Here is a 17,501-nt window from a genome sequence, read left to right as displayed (position 1 = left end):
TTTTTAGACTTCTCCAACCAATTTCATTGCTCCATTAGAGAAAAATCTAATAATTCACAAAAAAAAAAAAAAAATCAGCAACCACCTTCTGTCAAAATACTAGAATTATTTTTAAAATCTGAAATTGAGTTTGGTCATCGTCAGCATGCCTATGGTACAGTTCTACTAACATAATCTGAAAACTCACATTCCATAGAGTGTAAGAAGTTATTCATAAACCTTCTTTTTAGTAAAATTTTAATAAAAATGATGCTTTGCATTTTCACATTTAAAGAGCTAAAAATACAACAAAAACTTATTTACATTTTATAACAACAAAAATGTACAAATTACTATACAAAATGCAGTACCATCTCAAGAAAAACAAGTTTTTGAAAGTTCTAGCAGTTACGACATTAAACCTGTATTTTCTGAAGCGATACCACTTTAAAGACTAAGTATCAATAACTGAACAGTGATTTTCTTCACTGAGTTAATTAAAAAAGTTTCCATGACAATTATCACTATCATTACTTTTACTTTTGTCTGATACAAATATAACCTCATAATAAAAGTTACTGAATTTATAACAAATCAAATTCAATATATATTCTTTCCCTTGAGGTTTTTGCCACAGAACTTTTCAAAATGAGAAAAGAAGTATAGAAACTTCTTTTTAAGGAAATAAGCCTGGCAAGAGATGAGTTAAGTTACAGTTTTACAAAAACCCTGTATTTGTAAACACTCAAGCACTGCAGATGTTTAAAGTTATTTCAGAATTATACATATGGCAATCACTGTATGCTATCTGATACAGATGTTTTAGAGTGGAAAGAGTTCGGCACAAGCTGAACCCATGGAATGGTAAATTTAAATTCACATTTCTATTTGAAACATGCAAGCACATTCTGATATGGAGAAGGAAATCTGACATTTTTACTTTTAAAAATATAGGACATCATACTATATAGATGAAAAATTTAAAAGATCAGCTCAGTCAGACCTTGTAAGTACTGTTCAAGTTAATAGGGAGATGGTCCTATCAACGCGCTTGGGTGCCCGAGTTGTAAAAAGATGTTGATTCACAAATTTCATGTATGGATGAATCTGATCCTACTAGCATTTCAGACTGGGTGATCACTGTGCTACCTGGAGTATAACTTAAGATAAAACAGGTAAGAACCTAATGCATTTTTTTTTAATGTAGTGAAGACTAATGCAAACCCCCTATGTTATACCATGACCTTTAAAAAGCTGATAGCTATTTATTGATTCGAAAGCCAACCCAGAGATCAGACATCAGGTCACAAAGTAATCTGACATCAATAAATCTACAGTAGTTGTACTGGAGAAGCGACAGAAAAATGCTTCAAATTCAACACTGACAGCTTCTACCAATGTAATGCTTCATGATCATACAGTTACACTTAAAAGGGGACTATGTAAAAGTTTTAATCCTATTTCTAATAGAGGGGAAAAACCCCACAACAATCAGTTCAAAGAAGTATGAAGAAACACTATTAAAGTGCCCAAACTGGTTTTACATTCATTTGAACCCCTACCTCTGAAAAGGTGAAATATCCTGGTCTGGAATATGTATTGTCCACTAATCTAATGTTAAAAACTTTGTTACTTTAACCCATAAGTATACTGTATGATTAGTAGAAAAATCTTTAGCAGACACAAAAAAAAATGAAAGATGAAACTGCAGCAAGAGAGCATGGCAAACCTGAGAGATCTATTAGTGCATAAATCTGCTTAAAAACTAAAAAGATAGAAAGAGAGAGCTAACAAACTACAATAAAAGTTATGTCTTTAAAGCAGTAAGTTATAACAGGGTGGGAAATGTTTAATATGCACATATGCCTGCAAAGGGGTCACTATCTTTCTGAAAATAAAGAGCTGGTATTTTTCACAGCATCAATTTATGGTAAAAAGCCATAAACTGTATTTTTTAATATTATGCTTTTCCCACCCTGGCAGAGAATAAACATGAATTTAGAAGCACAGTAGAAGTGAAAAACAAAGAAGAGGAGAGAGAGAAAGCAGCAGAGAAAGACAGAAAAGGTGAATACAGAGCTACAGAAGTGTTTATTGAGCATGCTACAGAGGTAAGCAGAGTACACACAAAATGAAATTAAACAACCGTCAAACCTCCCAACTTTGTTAGAAAATTAATTTTTAATTGTGCCACTTTCAAACTATACTGAATTTTACAATTCTAAAGATGTAAAAACTCAACTAATAGAAAATATACATGACCATTTTTTTTCTACATAGATAACAGAATCTATGAATCTTGAAACTAAGTACATCAATTTCAAAAAGTATTGGTCATTTAAACAGAATCAAGGTAACAGTTCAGACTGACAGAGAACTGCTTTCAAATTAACTGGATCTGTAGATTCTGAGCCATGTTTATAGTAAAGTCAGATCAGTTTCTAAATACAAAATATTTTGAAGAGATTTATTAAAACTGAATATTACAATGCAAGGTAAATTAAGACTAAAGGCACATAAACTTTGGTCCCACCTGGTTGTCAGTTTTAGAAAACTGCCACAAAATTTCCTGCAAGCCTTTGCAGCAAACTTCCTTCATCATTGAAAAATACATGCACCATTTCCTGAACTAGCTTGACCAGTCTGTACATGCTCAGAAATCCACGACCATATTCCATATCTTAATTACAAACTAAAGATGGCAATATATATTGAAATGCACATAAGTCATGTCAACTTCAAAAACATCTACGAAAAATATTCAGCCACAAACAAGACATTACTTAGTGCCGACATTTATATGATACATCCCACAAGAGTGTGTACAAAAAGGTTAAGATTCCACAATGCTTTTCACGTAGGGCTCAAAGTCACAGAAGTCACTTTTTGTCCTTTAAGAAATTAATATTCTGTACCTTGTTAATTTTAACTAATGCCTACATTCATAACTGAATCTAGACCAGAACCATGAAATATAAAAGGCCTTTTTTTAAAAAAGCACAAAGCAAAAAGTAGCAGAAATCAAATAATGTCATTTTACTCTTTCAGCGTAATGCATCTTATCCAATTAAAAAGAAAAATAAGTGACAAGCCAGCAGATAAAGAAATCTATCAAGCAGGAGAAAGAAAAGCTTAACCTTTTTACACACCCCTGCCTAAACATATTTAAATTATCATGTAACAATGTGCCCCAGACAACCAAATTTGCTTTTTACTAGTTATGCAATTCCAGCAGTACTAGTTTTCCTTTTTAAGGCACGTACGTCAACTAAGTTGAAAAACTGTGGTATTAACTTGAAATCTTTTAAACAAAATGATGGTTTGTCTAAACATCAGTTGAACAACAGCAGTTAGCATCACTGCTTTTTTAATTATTATTTTTTAAAACAACCAAGGAATGATAACAGCATGAAAAAAAATTAAAAAACCACAACAGAAGACAAACTCTGGTCCCCACTTTCCTGAACAGTCAATAGGTGACAACACCAAACAATGCAATGCACCCTCATTTTCAATCTGCCTTTTTAAATAGTTGACTTAGAGAAAGAAACTCTCAGATGGTGATTTTCTCCCAGATTGTAATTGTGAAGATCAATCAAAGCCTGAATAGCTTCTTCTACTGTTGACATCTGAAGAAGTGCCATCTTGTGATCTCTTCTGAAACAAAATAATGGCATTAGGAACTCGAACACTGCAGGGGTTGTTCCTAACATTTGCTATCCTCTATGCGCTTTCCCTTAAGACATGTTGCAAAAACGTACTTAGGCAGTCTTTTGTTAGAGCTATGCACAGAAAAGTTACTTACTGGAAAAATTTAAATGCTTTCACAGTGCCTCCAGTGTTAGCAAACAATGTGCGTAGATCCTCTTCTGCTACTGATGGTCTACACACAGGAAGAAAATAAGCATAAGCAAGAAATTATTAGTCAATTCAGTGTGTTGTGATCCACATTAATACTACTGGCTTATTGACAGCCAACACTTACGGAATATTGGATAGATGAAGTGTTGCAGAAGGAGGGAATATATTTTGAAAGTTTTTTGAACCAGGTTTCTTGAAGCGATGCAGAGGTGAATTACCAAAATCTTTAGTCAGCCCTTGGTCATCAAGTCCCTCTCGAGGTAGTTGTACTGTCTGATGCTTAGAAAGAGTAACCCGAATAATCTTTCCATACATTTTTTGTCCATTAAGATGGCTCATGGCTGAAAAAGACAAAGAAGTTTACCCAATTCAGTGTTGCTTTTCAATAGCTTGTGGTACATCACACAAGCAAACAAGAAAAATACTCAAGCAAATCAAAGGGTCAATGTGCTAAAAGACTAGCATCAAGAACTAGGTCTGCAGAATCTGCATCGGTATTTAAATTTGCATAAAGACCATCCCATGCAATTCAGCTGTTCAATTCATTTAGGATATTGTGCAGACCTTCTGGAACACAAGTGCATGCAAATAAGATTTTGGATTTTGTGGGTAACCAGAATACAAGACAAAATGACAAATGTAAGCATGCTTAGTTCACCTGATTTTACACAGCATAATTTCAAGTACCTACACTAATGGGAATATAAACAGAAAACTAATCTTACCCAGCTGTGACTGGTTCCCATCAGCCATCTGTATAAGAGCACTGTCTTTCTTATTGTATAAAATCTTCACACGCTGCACATCACCATAAACACCTTTTCAAAGTCAAAGGTAACCCAAAAGAAAAAGTTCATTTTAAAGCCAGTCACCTAAGTAATATATTTTGACATATCAATGGAACATTCAGACAACAAGACCACTCATTCAAACTCACCACTCTCACAAATGAATAAAGGAGATAAAAGATTTTGAATAGTGAATTTTGAAAAGAATAATTTCTGATAAACCCTCAAAGCTATGTGAATGATATTAAATTAAAGATCATGCAAAATATATTAGCATGCATTAAAAGAAAATCTGTGTCTATGAGGAGTTTTAAACAGCAAAAGAAAAATAGCAAAAGATTTACTATTCAACTTTAAGCCAAAGTGCTAGCTACAAATAAGAATTAAGGTGAAACAAAAAAACAAAAACCAAAACAAAATCAAATCAATAATAAAAGTATAGTGCTAACAATAACATACCGAAGAGGGTAAACAGACTTTGGGGCGTAACCATCTTTAGAAGGAGAGAAGAGCAAGCAGCGTAAGACAAGAAGAGAGAAGAGTCGAGGAAGAGCGGAGATGAACAGATCATCCATAACGAAGGGTGGTTCCCGCAGAATGGTGAGGTGGTCATGGATCATGGTTTCAAGGCGGTTAATTGGGGCAAGTTGGTCCGAGGAACATTTTGTTCAAGCACAGAAGCATGAACATAGGGAATGAAGACAGGGAACATAGACAAAGACGAGGAGAAGGGTAAGACAGGGAAGGGCATGGGAATTTGGGTAAAGACAAGGAAAGGGAAGTTGAACACAAAGGGAAAAGGATGAAATGGGGAAGGGAATACAGCAATGCAGAAGAAAAAAATAAGGAAGTGGGGAACAAAAAAAAAATAAAATATAGGTCAGTACATAGGAAATGCAGGAATTTGGTCAGAAAATGGTTGGTTTATGTACTGTACAAGAAAAACTGAGTAAAATGTAGTCACCCAAGACAAATATGGGTAAAGTACATTCATATCAAGAGTAAACTACAGCATTTCATCTCAACATGAAAATAAATTAAAAAAAGCATGCAATAGAAATTTTAAACTTTGAACTTTAACTGCGTAAGCATGGCTGGTTATGAAATGCAGGCAAAAAATCTCTCAAAATGGCACTCTGATCTAAAACATTTTAACATGCAAGACTGTGGATGACAAAATAGTACCGGATGATAAAAAAAGCTTAATGATTTACAGTGACAGAGGCCAGTTAAAAATGGAACAGCTAGACTGATACAAACTTCCCACATTTCATACCAGCTTTCACAGCCATCAAAATAAACATAAAGGACAGTAAAAATGCAAAACTAAATAAACCCCTTTAGATTTCAGAGTTAGCAAGAAAGATACAGTTAAGGTGAAAATGCTTTGCCACCATTTTTTTATTATTATTTTTTAAAGACAAATGAATAACTGCAAAGAAAAAAATTACTAAGAGAGACTGGAAGACTGCCTCGTCAAGATCTTTGGGAGAACCTTCAAAGAAAAATGTGTTAGAGTAGTTCACATAAATTAAGACCTTAAAATGTGAGATACAAGCATGAAATGAAATAGCAAACAATTAGAAGAAACAAAACAGAAATTCTAGTTTACGTGATTATAATTGCAAAAGAAAGCATAGTTGCTATTTTGTAAAAATAAAGCTTTCAATTCAAATGTCAAACATGCAGTAGTTACCACATTTTTCTTAGAAAAAATAGGTAGCCGACTATCAAAGGGCATTTTAAATTGTTAGCTACCTGGGAAAACAAAAGTATTCAACAATAATGTCTTTAAAATTAACTTTGGGGGATTATTAAAAAGAACAGCAAAAATACTTTGAGCTTAAAATCCAAATGTAAGAGGCCAAATGCAAAGAAATTATAAAATACTGACAAATGAAGTATGACTAAAGAGGGAAACAAAAAAAAGTAGAATTGTTTTACTGACCTCTTCGTTTAAATTGCTAACCAGGAGGACTGTATTGCCACCAGCTGAAACTCCAGGCATTCCCACACGGCCAGCAGCAGCAGCTGCAGCTGCAGCAGCAGCATTTGGAATAGCCAAAGGACTCAGAGCTCCTGGAACAGCTGCAACAGGAAGCCCTAATTTTAAAATAAAGCATATTTTACGAAACACACACAAGTCGTTTAATAATAAAGTACCTACATCAGTACAGGTGTTGCATACAACACTCTACAAAGCAGACCATTCCACTGTTCAATTCGTCCAAAGGGTTGTGAAACAGGTTGTTAAATTAACATAAGAGAAATGCGAATTTTTTTTTTGATTCAGATCAAGTCTTCAAAGAAGTGATGAGATGTAAAAAGTTCTTTCTTTTCAAATAAGCAGTCCTGCGCACCAAAACTGTTTCCACTGTACTCCCAAATGCTTAGTGTCTAGTTTATCAAAATGGTCTGAAGTAGATGTTGATCAAATCTGTAAGAATAAACACTAATTGTGCTCTCTGCATCATTACATCCTTATTTCCCATCACCCTTTGAGAGGCATTCCTTACTTCAACTTGATGCTTCAGACTAAATATGCAACACTGGAGTTGGTCATGTGAGAAGGCCTACATATCTCTCAGAGCCTTAGCTTAAATGACATGAGGCGGCAACCTTCAAAATGCAAGATTCAAAGTAGCACCACTGATTATACTCTGAGACTTTTGTAATCCAATTCCCTGAAGACGCATGTTACCATTAGCTAAACCTTCACCTGTGTTTATTTTTTCTCTTACAAGGAAACTCAGATCCTGTAGAGACCTGCTGGTTTTGCCTGGTCAAGTCACTGGGTTACTAGGCGAGTGTGCTACTCCCAGGATCTGTGAAAGGTTCCTGTGATACATATGCACTATACATAGTTTATACAGGAACAGCTTTATCATATTTCATCAAAAAATTGCACATTTTTCAGAGTTCAGTAAACAGACACCGACGTAGCAAAATGTGTAAAAAACAATAAAGAAATGTAACTTCAGTATTTTATGTTCTTTTACTGCAATTGGGTTCTAAGATTTCAGTATTTTGGCAAAATTTCTAATGTTTGTATGTTAATATATTTTGACATGTCAATGGAACATTCAGACAACAAGACCACTCATTCAAACTCACCACTCTCACAAATGAATAAAGGAGATAAAAGATTTTGAATAGTGAATTTTGAAAAGAATAATTTCTGATAAACCCTCAAAGCTATGTGAATGATATTAAATTAAAGATCATGCAAAATATATTAGCATACACTAAGCTAACACAACACAACTAATCTTCCAGTTTGTCAGGTAGACAGTCTAAATATGTTTACACTATGCACCCAAGACTACTTTCCCTCCCACATAAAGTTTTACTTTAAACAAAGTCATAAGAGAAAATAAATTCTTCAGTTTCAGTCAATGCCCAAATACTAAGCAGATAACAGTAAATATATTCAACCATTCTTTTTAAAGAGATTAATCCCAGGTTTAGTATCAAAAGTGAACATACAGGGGGACAGAAGGGGGAAGTAAGCAAGGTCACAATTTATTTTTTTTTTTAAATTCCTAGCAAATATTTCTATCTTCATTCTAAGTCTTTACTTATGTTTTGTTACACAAATTTGTGAAAAACAAGTAATTAAAAAAAAAAAAGAGAGAGAGAGATTTTGTTGGGCTGGACAAATGACCCCTCAAAGGGAACAGGACATTCATCACTGCTTTGTGAAAGTGCTTAACAGTATTACTGATCAAGCATTGAAAAATATTTTCTGGTCATTTCCTGTCAAAGCACATGCAGAAAAAAAACCAGTAAGTGTTCTAAGAAAGGAAATTAAAGATATGGAATGCTTTCCAATAAAGTTGAAAAGATTAAAAATGTTAGTAGTCAGGGGTCAAACCAGAGGAATAGAAAGTTCTGAGTAATGACAATTCTAGTCATCTCTCATGCCACAAGATAAAAGAAAAATCTACTTGAATCAAAAGGCAACAAATATGATCTTTTATTGCATTATATGTGGTATTTGTGGGACTGACTGTAATACATAAAAAGAAGGAAAAACCCTACCTTGTCTAACAGATTTGAGACTCTATTAGATGGTGTGTATGGAAACAGCCGCCAGTTACATTATATAGGCAATAAAGTGATGTGTAATACGTTTCCATCACGTAAGACAAGCACTAGCTAGCTGGGGGTTATGAAAGCACTCCCCCCAGCTATGCTACTGTCTGATCACCCTTTATGAGGGCTGCGCTTGGTCTTCCATCAGAGAACACAGAAGTAACACTAGCTGTCAGAGAAAGGACGTGAAATTAGATGGACCACTGCTAGTCCAAGCATGGCAACTTTGTTTCTCGAAATCCAGTGTGTGTGAAAGGGAAGTGTAGTACTATATACTTACATATATTAATAGCAAGGCAAAAATCTAACATAAATATGATGCATGTTTTGCTCTTGGGTTAAAGCTGAAGAAATAGCTTTACTTTCAAGAAAAAACAATTAATAAAGGATGCAGTTAAAGAAAGTAACCCTGTGGAAGAAATAGTTTATTCCCAAAAATCAGACTGTAATACACAGGGAAACCTGTCAATATTAAACTCCTCAAACAACTTTAAAAAAATCCAGTTCTGTTCTAAAAAATCATTTTGGAAACATTCTTTTGAGTGCTTTGTATTGCATATGCTGAACATCATGTTTATTTACACTCAGCTACTGTAGAGGTCATACAGACAGAAACATAACGTGAAGAATGACAGTAAGGTGTGACAGATGTCCACCAGAAGGGAAACAACTTTTTCTATATTAGGTCACTTGCAATCATTTAGGTATTAGAAAATGCCAAGACACTAAAGCATTTCAAATCTTCTAGCATGTCTAGGCACCTCTCCCTAACCTTAGAAGCTTTAAGTCAGTCCAGCATTTTTAGGATTAAAGGAATCTAGATGACTAGTGAAGTTTTTATGGCTCTTCCCATAGTTTGGCAGAGTATAGCCAAGTAATTCATACGTTAAAAGGGAAAATTCTTCATAGCATCAGACTCTCTACAGGACATTCTTTGGTCCCACTGAAGAAGTTAAAAACAAAGATTAATTCAACACCATTCATACAAAAATATTTTCAATTGCTATCCTTTGAAATAGATTAATTTAACAAGAATCTTAAGAAGGGGCATTAGTGGAAAGGACTAATAAAGACAGCCAGCAATGACAGCAAGGGATAAAGCTGTGGAAGCCCTAACCACAACAACATATTTCCAGCTGTAATATTAAACAAATATCTGAACTGGAGTTACAAGTATTGTTACATATTAGTATTTGCAACTAAGTACTTCTTATTTAAAACATTTTGTTTGCTGTGGTTCAGTACAATACAGCTGCTGTTTGCAAAGGTTTTTTTCCTCTAAAATCTCCTGTAACTTTTTTGGGGTGGGGAGGGGAGGGAGGATGTGTATACCTTTTCATATGGGAGGTGAAAAAAAAAAGATCAACCATCTGCTTCTGATAATTCATTTGAAGCCAGCCCATTCTGTCCATTAGTGATTTTCTCCTTCTTTCAAAAGATAACAAGACTCATTGAAAAGATGTCCAATTTACAGTCTCAAAGATTTCTGACACCTTATTTCATCACAGCTGAGGAGGCAGTAGACAAATGAGTAATGATGCATGCGGGCTAGGATCATCTATTTGATATGTTTCTAACCGATTACATAGCACACAGAGACCTCATTTCCTGGAAAGGTCAGACAAATTACAAACCCAAAGAAAACAATTCTTGTTCTGTAGGTCTCCACTGCACTCTGATTTGCCATTCTGGTTTAAACAAGTCAAAAATTTTTAATAAAAATAAGAACAACTTGTATTATGATTGTTACTTACCACGCAACACGCTGTTTAAGATGTGAGGACTTATCTGAAACTATTTAGAAATGTAAGCTACTTTGTCAACATGATCAACTGGTATTAGAAAGCTTTGTCACTAGCTTTATTTTAGTTTCCAACAACTGTAGGTAACAAATTTTTGCTTCTTATGGATATTAATGAAAATATACAGTTATACACCTTTTTCCTAGTCTTTTGAAATTGTTTTCCTCAATGGGGTTTAAACGCAGCACGTCACATTATTTATCCCCCCTCAGTGCATCTTTTTGCATGACTTCTGAAATGCAAATTAGTAATGCCATTTTTAAAGAGGAAAATTAAAGCAGTACTAAAAATATATGGTGAACTTATGTGTGAAAACCATAGGCAGTAGGAGCAGTCATCTTAATGCAGGTATATGCATAACTGCAACTGAGAACTGAATTTAGTCCCTAGTCCTTTTATGAACCTTTTTCGTGGCTTTATGTCAAGTAACTACCATCTTTTTGTACTTGTTACTGGTCTGCTTCTTATACTTAGCCTGAAAGGGTTTGGGGGAGATAGCAGGTTCTTTTCAAGTCTCTGCATAACAGCTGAGTAGTAACACTGCAAGTGTTACTACACTACATCATAAAGTTACATTTACTGAAGAGGAGGGTTAATTCTATCCAGAATGGAATTGAGATATGTAATGGTTTAGTATTAATGCAGATTTAAACACCAAGACTAACAAGACTCACATCTTGTCACTAAAACTCAACTCACAAAATTATGTTGAACCTAAGCCTTGCTTCTGACATATAAATTACAGTATACTGTTAAAAAGCCAACAACAAAAAGGCACCCAAGTTGTACAACTATCCAGCATATAATAGCATAACACAGGCAAAAGTCAGAACTGAGTCCTTACAACATTTTCTGTTAGTGATCTCATTATATACATATAATAGAACAGCTACAGCAAGAATTTTAACAAGAATGCCACAGGTTCAACTTATGGTATTCTTTCTGAGCACGCAAAAGAACCTGAAGAGCATCACATTAAGCTCAAAATGGAGCTCCACTCTTTCATGGAGAAACATGCCCTTTGGGAACCATCTGTGAATAGGGCATGGCAGACACTTGGAGTACATTCTCAAGGTATCTTTATCGACATTATAGAAATCAAAATTCTAAAGCAAATAAAAGGAAATCAAATATTAAGATAAAAGCAAGAAGGAGGAAGGTCACTGTTATCATTCTGCCATATTTCACACATAGTTTGCCAACCTCCATCTTATAACTCTCTGAACTTTTAAATGTTCTCAGCCTTCTCCTTTTGAGTATCTGAATAAAAATGCAGCTATAAATGCATGTACAAGCATCTGCTTAGGCTTGAGTTTTTCTATCCTTTGTCCTTATTTTTTATGTCACTTATATTTTGTGTCTTTTTGCACAGTAAACAGCCCAGAATGAGAACCCTGTTCCTCCATATTCCAACAAGCACCATTCCCATTTTGACAACTATCTAAATGGCTAAGGCACCAACGGTAATATGGAGCCTTTTTATAGGGTTTTTCAGCTGTAGAGCTCAAATTCTGTAAAAAAACAAAGGTAACTAGGAAAAAAATGAAACCCAAACAACAACAACAACAAAAACATTGTATCATCATCCCCACTTGACAGATGAGGCAGTTACAATATACCAAGCTCACCCAACTGGTCATGGGTAGAGTTAGAAAATACATCCAGCTCCCTTAAGTCTCTTTCAAAACAATGAATGCTTTTTCAGAGGAAAAAAACAACCATGATAAATAATCTCCACTACTCCAACTAAACATGACTGACTTCACTGATGCTCTGAAAATGTTTCACAGTTGCAACGAAAGTTACTGATGTTGTGTACCTTTTATTTTCCTCTCCTTGGAAAAACTGCATTTAAAGAGGTCCATTCAGAGAGTGAGAACTAAAATATTTAATTAGCTAATATGACTGTCATCTTCATAACTTTACTAGCAAAAATGTTTAATATACACAAAAGAATGAATGTCATGAAAATCAAAAGGTTAGAAAAAACTTACATAGATTTGTAGACAAAAATTACAAAAGCATCTAAGTGACTTTAAAGCCTAAAACACTAGAACATAAAGGCCACTAAAGCTAAAGTCATTTGGATAACTCAAACAAGTATAGTAACCCCAATTATTAAACATATTCAAAGTGATGCAATGATCCAAGCATCCTCAGTGTGTGATTCCACTATGCCAAGCAAATTAAACCTGTTAATTTGATGCACACTGTAAACATTATATACAAAGAAATACATTAGTAAGCCTGAGACTGAAAAACAACTTCTTGGGATTCAGGAAAATGTCAGAATCAGAGTTATGTAAGTAACGCTGCATTTGGCATCGTCTTATAAATCATGAATCTTTAACTCTCCCCTCTCCTAAATGGTGATACACCATTTTGCAAGTCATATTGGAGGACATGAAGTCAAGCACTCCAAAATCTGTGGGAAGTGGGTGTATGTGGAATTCCCAACTAGATACGAAATACATCCTTCAAGTAATCTGATTTTGGAAATGGGCAGATATAGTGCAGCATTCAGTAGGCTTAACTACAACATTCACCCTTTTTCTGGGCTCGCATCATTCACTAAGTGTCCTCTAACTTCTGTAACACAGAGAGCAGAGGTCCCTCTTTACTACATTAACTCTGACTTACGCCAAGTTGGCCCATCCTGTACAAAAAACAAGGCATGAAATCTATGTTGTTTTCTTTAGAAGAAAAAAGGGAAATGATGAAAAAAAAGGACTAAGTTGGAAGGTTTTATAAGTTGTGAGATTATGTCTGAGTACTATTAAATTTTGAAGAGTGAAAGGTGTTCTCAAAGAACAGCAACTTGACAGAAGTAGGAGTGAAACTTATGCAATGAATTGTGATACATTTAAAAAATTACAAACTTCTCTCAAAGCATGCATGAATTACTTTGCTAATAGTAAGAAGATATATTTATTTGTATCTTTCTCAGAGCATTTCACCTACTTCTCAAAAACTCAACAGCCTGACAACTCAAAAGCTGACAGAATATTAGAACTCAGGTACCCATAGCACTAGAAGTACAACTACAGATTTTTTCCTTTTATTTACAGAAACCACAGACTAGCTTTTTTTTTTTTTTTAAGCAAAGAGCATAATCTTTCCTCATTGAAAGAAACCAACAAAGTGTTATTTTCATAATCTGATGTTACAAATAAGCATTAGCATGAATGAAACACGAAAATCATGTGAAATCTCTCTTACAAACTTGGGTGGGAGGACGGGCAAGGTGGGCAGGAGCAGCTGACAGGAACATACAAAAGCAGAGGACAGATTCAGAAATAATAGGACTAACTTGACTTTTCCTTATAGTTTGTGCATTTTTCATTTTATCATGCATTCTCTAATTTATGCAGGACTTCTAAGACAACGTAATTGTATTACTACAATTCAGATCACAATGTAGACTGAACCCTGAATGGGCCCTTGCACACTATCACAAATTAAGATCTTTAATTGTTAGAAGAATTAACAAACATCTTCATCAAAAGTGACTTTGCAATACAAAAGAATCATACCTAGAAGAGAGGTCTCCTTTGCAAATGCTGCAGCAATAGCTGGGTCCAGCGCTGGCTGTCCATCACCAGATGGAAGATCAGGACGAGTGTAGTCCCTGCTTTTATCGTTGTTGTACTTGACATTCAAATTCACCAATTTGGAAAAATCAATCCGTAGGGTACAGCAAGCATTATAAATATTTTGACCATCTAAGGCCTGGAAAAGGGAGTCAATTTAGTTTTAAAAATACACAATACAGGTTGGTTGCACAACTTTTTTTTTTTTTTTTTAAACAAGGTCAGTGTATAGGTATTTATCCTTCTTAGTCTAGCTTAAAACCAATTAAGATTAAAATGTATTAACCTCTCTTAACATGATTCCAGGAAGCTTGATGTTTACTTCTCTTACCTAGACACTGTTTATGCACCAAAGTGCAACAGACATTTTAATGCAAACTTAAAAGTTAGTCTGTTGAACATAATTAACCTGTATTCCATAGTACAGCTTTAATTCAGACATAATGCCAAATAAATTTCTCAACGAAAAAAAAATTAAAATCACAGAAATACTCTTGTACACAGACAGTTGACCTGAGGAAGAAAAAAAATAAATCTAGACTTAAATACCATGGTAGACAGCTATCTGTTAAAGCAGAATATTTACATCGTTCCAGCATGTTTTCCTTCCCCCTTAAAGGTAATTAGTGCCAAAACTGAAAGAAAAGCAACTTTATCTACTAACCTAATGTTACTAACACTTCATAAAAAAATCCTATTTTCACAATTAATTGCTACTTCTGAAAGGATGCCTATTAACAGTGAAATTCACGTGAACTCTTAACGTACCACCACTTAGAACTCTATGAAAACACTCTCTAAAAAGGCCTAATTATACATGTTTAGTCCATCTTCATTATATACCAGGCAAATTGATATACTTGGATCTTACTCTGCTTACATTTTGGGCATACCCTCCTTTCGCTTGAAGCGCTAACAGCTAAATATGAGAGATTTAAAAAGATGGAAACTTTTGTAACTAAGTTGGTTTATATTCTGAAGAAATGCTAGGAAGTGAAGATACAGCTCATCTTGAAAATTAACCCATTCAATCAAGTCATTATGTTAAATATAAAACTACTTTATTTATATATATATACACACAAGGTGAAAAAAAAAAAATAATCACACTGTCAAATACAATAATCAGATCTTTTGTTTCTCTTGATTAATGCTGGACTGCAATGTACCACTTCTGGACCTGAGCTAGCTCCTGCACAGCTAGCTTGGTTACATCTGCAATGCACTTTCTAACACATTCAAATTCTGGCAGAACTTATTATTTTGAGCCAAGCACTGCATGAACCTAGTGTGCCTGCTTGGTATGGAAGCAACATAACTGTTTTCATACAGTGATGCATCTGGAAACTGAACATCCTGCAGACACCCCTCTGCTAGGTCTGGGCCAACAAGGCTGTCCCTTCCTACAAAATGTATTATCACAGCTGACATCTCCAGGGCTTATGAAATCACTTAGAAGAATTACCACCATTAGCAGTCAATGTACAAGAATAAGTCAGTATTCTTAGAACTTCTAAGTAATGGGAAAATAATTTTTTTAAAAAAGTATAGAAACCTGACAATCTAGACATCATCTAGACATACTCAGCAATTAAAGAGAAACTCCTGTGCTTGAAAATCAGCTTAAACAATGCTTCTTACAATACTGGCAAAGCAAAACCTACTGTCCCAATTCACAGAATACAAGCTGAGGATTAATTCTTTATTGTTGGGGTGGTGGGTGTCACCATTACAGAATACAGGATTTGCTATACACAGTGGCAAACCAGAATCTAAGACTCCTAATGCTGGTATTTGGGAAAAGAACCTCACTTGAACACTTATATGTTAAAAAGTACACACTGAGAATCAGTCACCACTTAGAAGACTTCTTACCTTCTAAAATCCACTAAGATGTGGATTAAAGGTAGGTACAATTTACACAGCCAGAGCTTACTTGTTGTCAAAGACAATGCCATTACCATCAAGGAAATATCCACTCATATAATGAAGAAAACTAGGGATGAATGAGACCAAAAGGCAGTATCTTTTAGCTTTGTCCAAGTCACAAAGCTCTAAGTCTTTAAACGCAATCAAGATTCATATTATACATCTGTGTGGAGTCTGCAGACACACTGATTTACAGCTGGCAGACGGCTGTTGATTAAATCTTTTAGTCTTAAAAAGTAGCAAACCAAAACTATACCTGTGTTTGTACTTTCCAGAGTAGTCAATGTTTAAAGGGAGCCACGCCTGACTAAAACTTATACTGAAACAGCAAAAACTCCTCTTCTTTCTGACAAATTCAAAGTGACCAAAAGTACATACAAAAGAATACTGCACAAGAGAAATCCCTTGTAGTTGAGATGCAGCCTGAAAGAACATCCCGAACCGGAAAGGAAGGAGACGCACTTTTTAACGAGCACTTTACTCACGCTCTGGGAAAGGCTCCTCAGAACAGATAAAAACCAAAAATGCCTCACCCCACCCACCTCTACCAGCAACATCATACACCTCCAACAACAATGCAAGAAAGATTACCAGCAACTAGGGTTTTTTCAAGGTTAATTGTTCACATGTAAAGTCACAACTGTGTATGCATGTGTCCTGAGCTCCTTCCTATATGGCAATAAAAGAATGTGCAACAAACCCTCAAACCCTGTTCCTCTCAAACAGACATCCTGAAAAAAAAATCAGAAGCCAGTAGCTAAACCATTAGTGAATGCACATACAGACATCATCTCAAAGAACTCTAGTTACTGCTAATAAACTTGTCTTGCTTTAAGCATTTATCTAGACATATTCACATGTGACAGTACCAAACCACACACATTCCAAACCAAGATGATCAAGTACCATGGGACCCCTTCTGCAAAATGCATCATTATTTATCTTGCCTGTGCCAGTAAACCTATTACTCAAGCCTCAACAATGGAAGCAGCAAAACTTATGTCATCATGCAATACTAAGAATGTAATGATACTGAATCGTTTCCAGGCCTCTGCCTTTCCTCCCTCCACCTTGTTACTAAAAAGTACCCTCCTCTTGGACTTTGCCAAAGGGGAAAGTTATACTGATTAGTGGCCCACCTCCTGCCAAGAGCCTATCAGCAGACAGATTCCTGGAAAAACACATTGTGGTATTTAGGAGCACACAAAGACAGCTAGTAAGAACATGCAGAAGACCAATAGAAAACTGTGGTAAAGAACAAACAAAAATCCCTCTCTCAATTCAGACTGACACGTAACCCAAGGAGAGAGGCACGTGCCTGAACTGACACAATGACCTCCAACTCCAGAGTGTACTCCAGTGCATGACCTCAACACAACAGTGCAAACACTATCATCTGTACAGGTTTCTCTATGGCCACTTAGATTGGTTTTGGGAGGGGAAAAAACCATCGCCAA

General features: G+C 35.1%; 1 protein-coding gene across 6 annotated transcripts in view; it reads right to left on the bottom strand.

Annotated features, from left to right (window-relative positions):
• Positions 1–2,051: 2,051 nt before the first annotated feature.
• The window catches only part of PTBP2 (polypyrimidine tract binding protein 2), a 53,251-nt gene continuing 37,801 nt past the window's right edge, over positions 2,052–17,501 (bottom strand). For 3 of the 6 annotated variants that reach the window (XM_074832558.1, XM_074832562.1, XM_074832561.1), the window contains 7 exons: positions 14,059–14,254; positions 6,577–6,731; positions 5,088–5,121; positions 4,566–4,658; positions 3,965–4,181; positions 3,785–3,862; positions 2,052–3,636 (listed from right to left, as the gene is read on the bottom strand). In XM_074832558.1, the coding sequence (XP_074688659.1) occupies positions 3,504–3,636; positions 3,785–3,862; positions 3,965–4,181; positions 4,566–4,658; positions 5,088–5,121; positions 6,577–6,731; positions 14,059–14,254 (906 nt within the window). In that variant the 3' untranslated portion in view covers positions 2,052–3,503. The remainder of the gene's footprint in view (positions 3,637–3,784; positions 3,863–3,964; positions 4,182–4,565; positions 4,659–5,087; positions 5,122–6,576; positions 6,732–14,058; positions 14,255–17,501) is intronic. The other 3 variants (XM_074832557.1, XM_074832559.1, XM_074832560.1) reach the window with 3 other exon arrangements.

Source organism: Strix aluco, chromosome 8 (assembly GCF_031877795.1).
Source record: "Strix aluco isolate bStrAlu1 chromosome 8, bStrAlu1.hap1, whole genome shotgun sequence".
NCBI classification, from domain to species: Eukaryota; Metazoa; Chordata; class Aves; order Strigiformes; family Strigidae; genus Strix; species Strix aluco.
The sequence above is the reverse complement of the archived record's forward strand: the minus strand, read 5'-3'. Positions and strand labels throughout refer to the sequence as shown.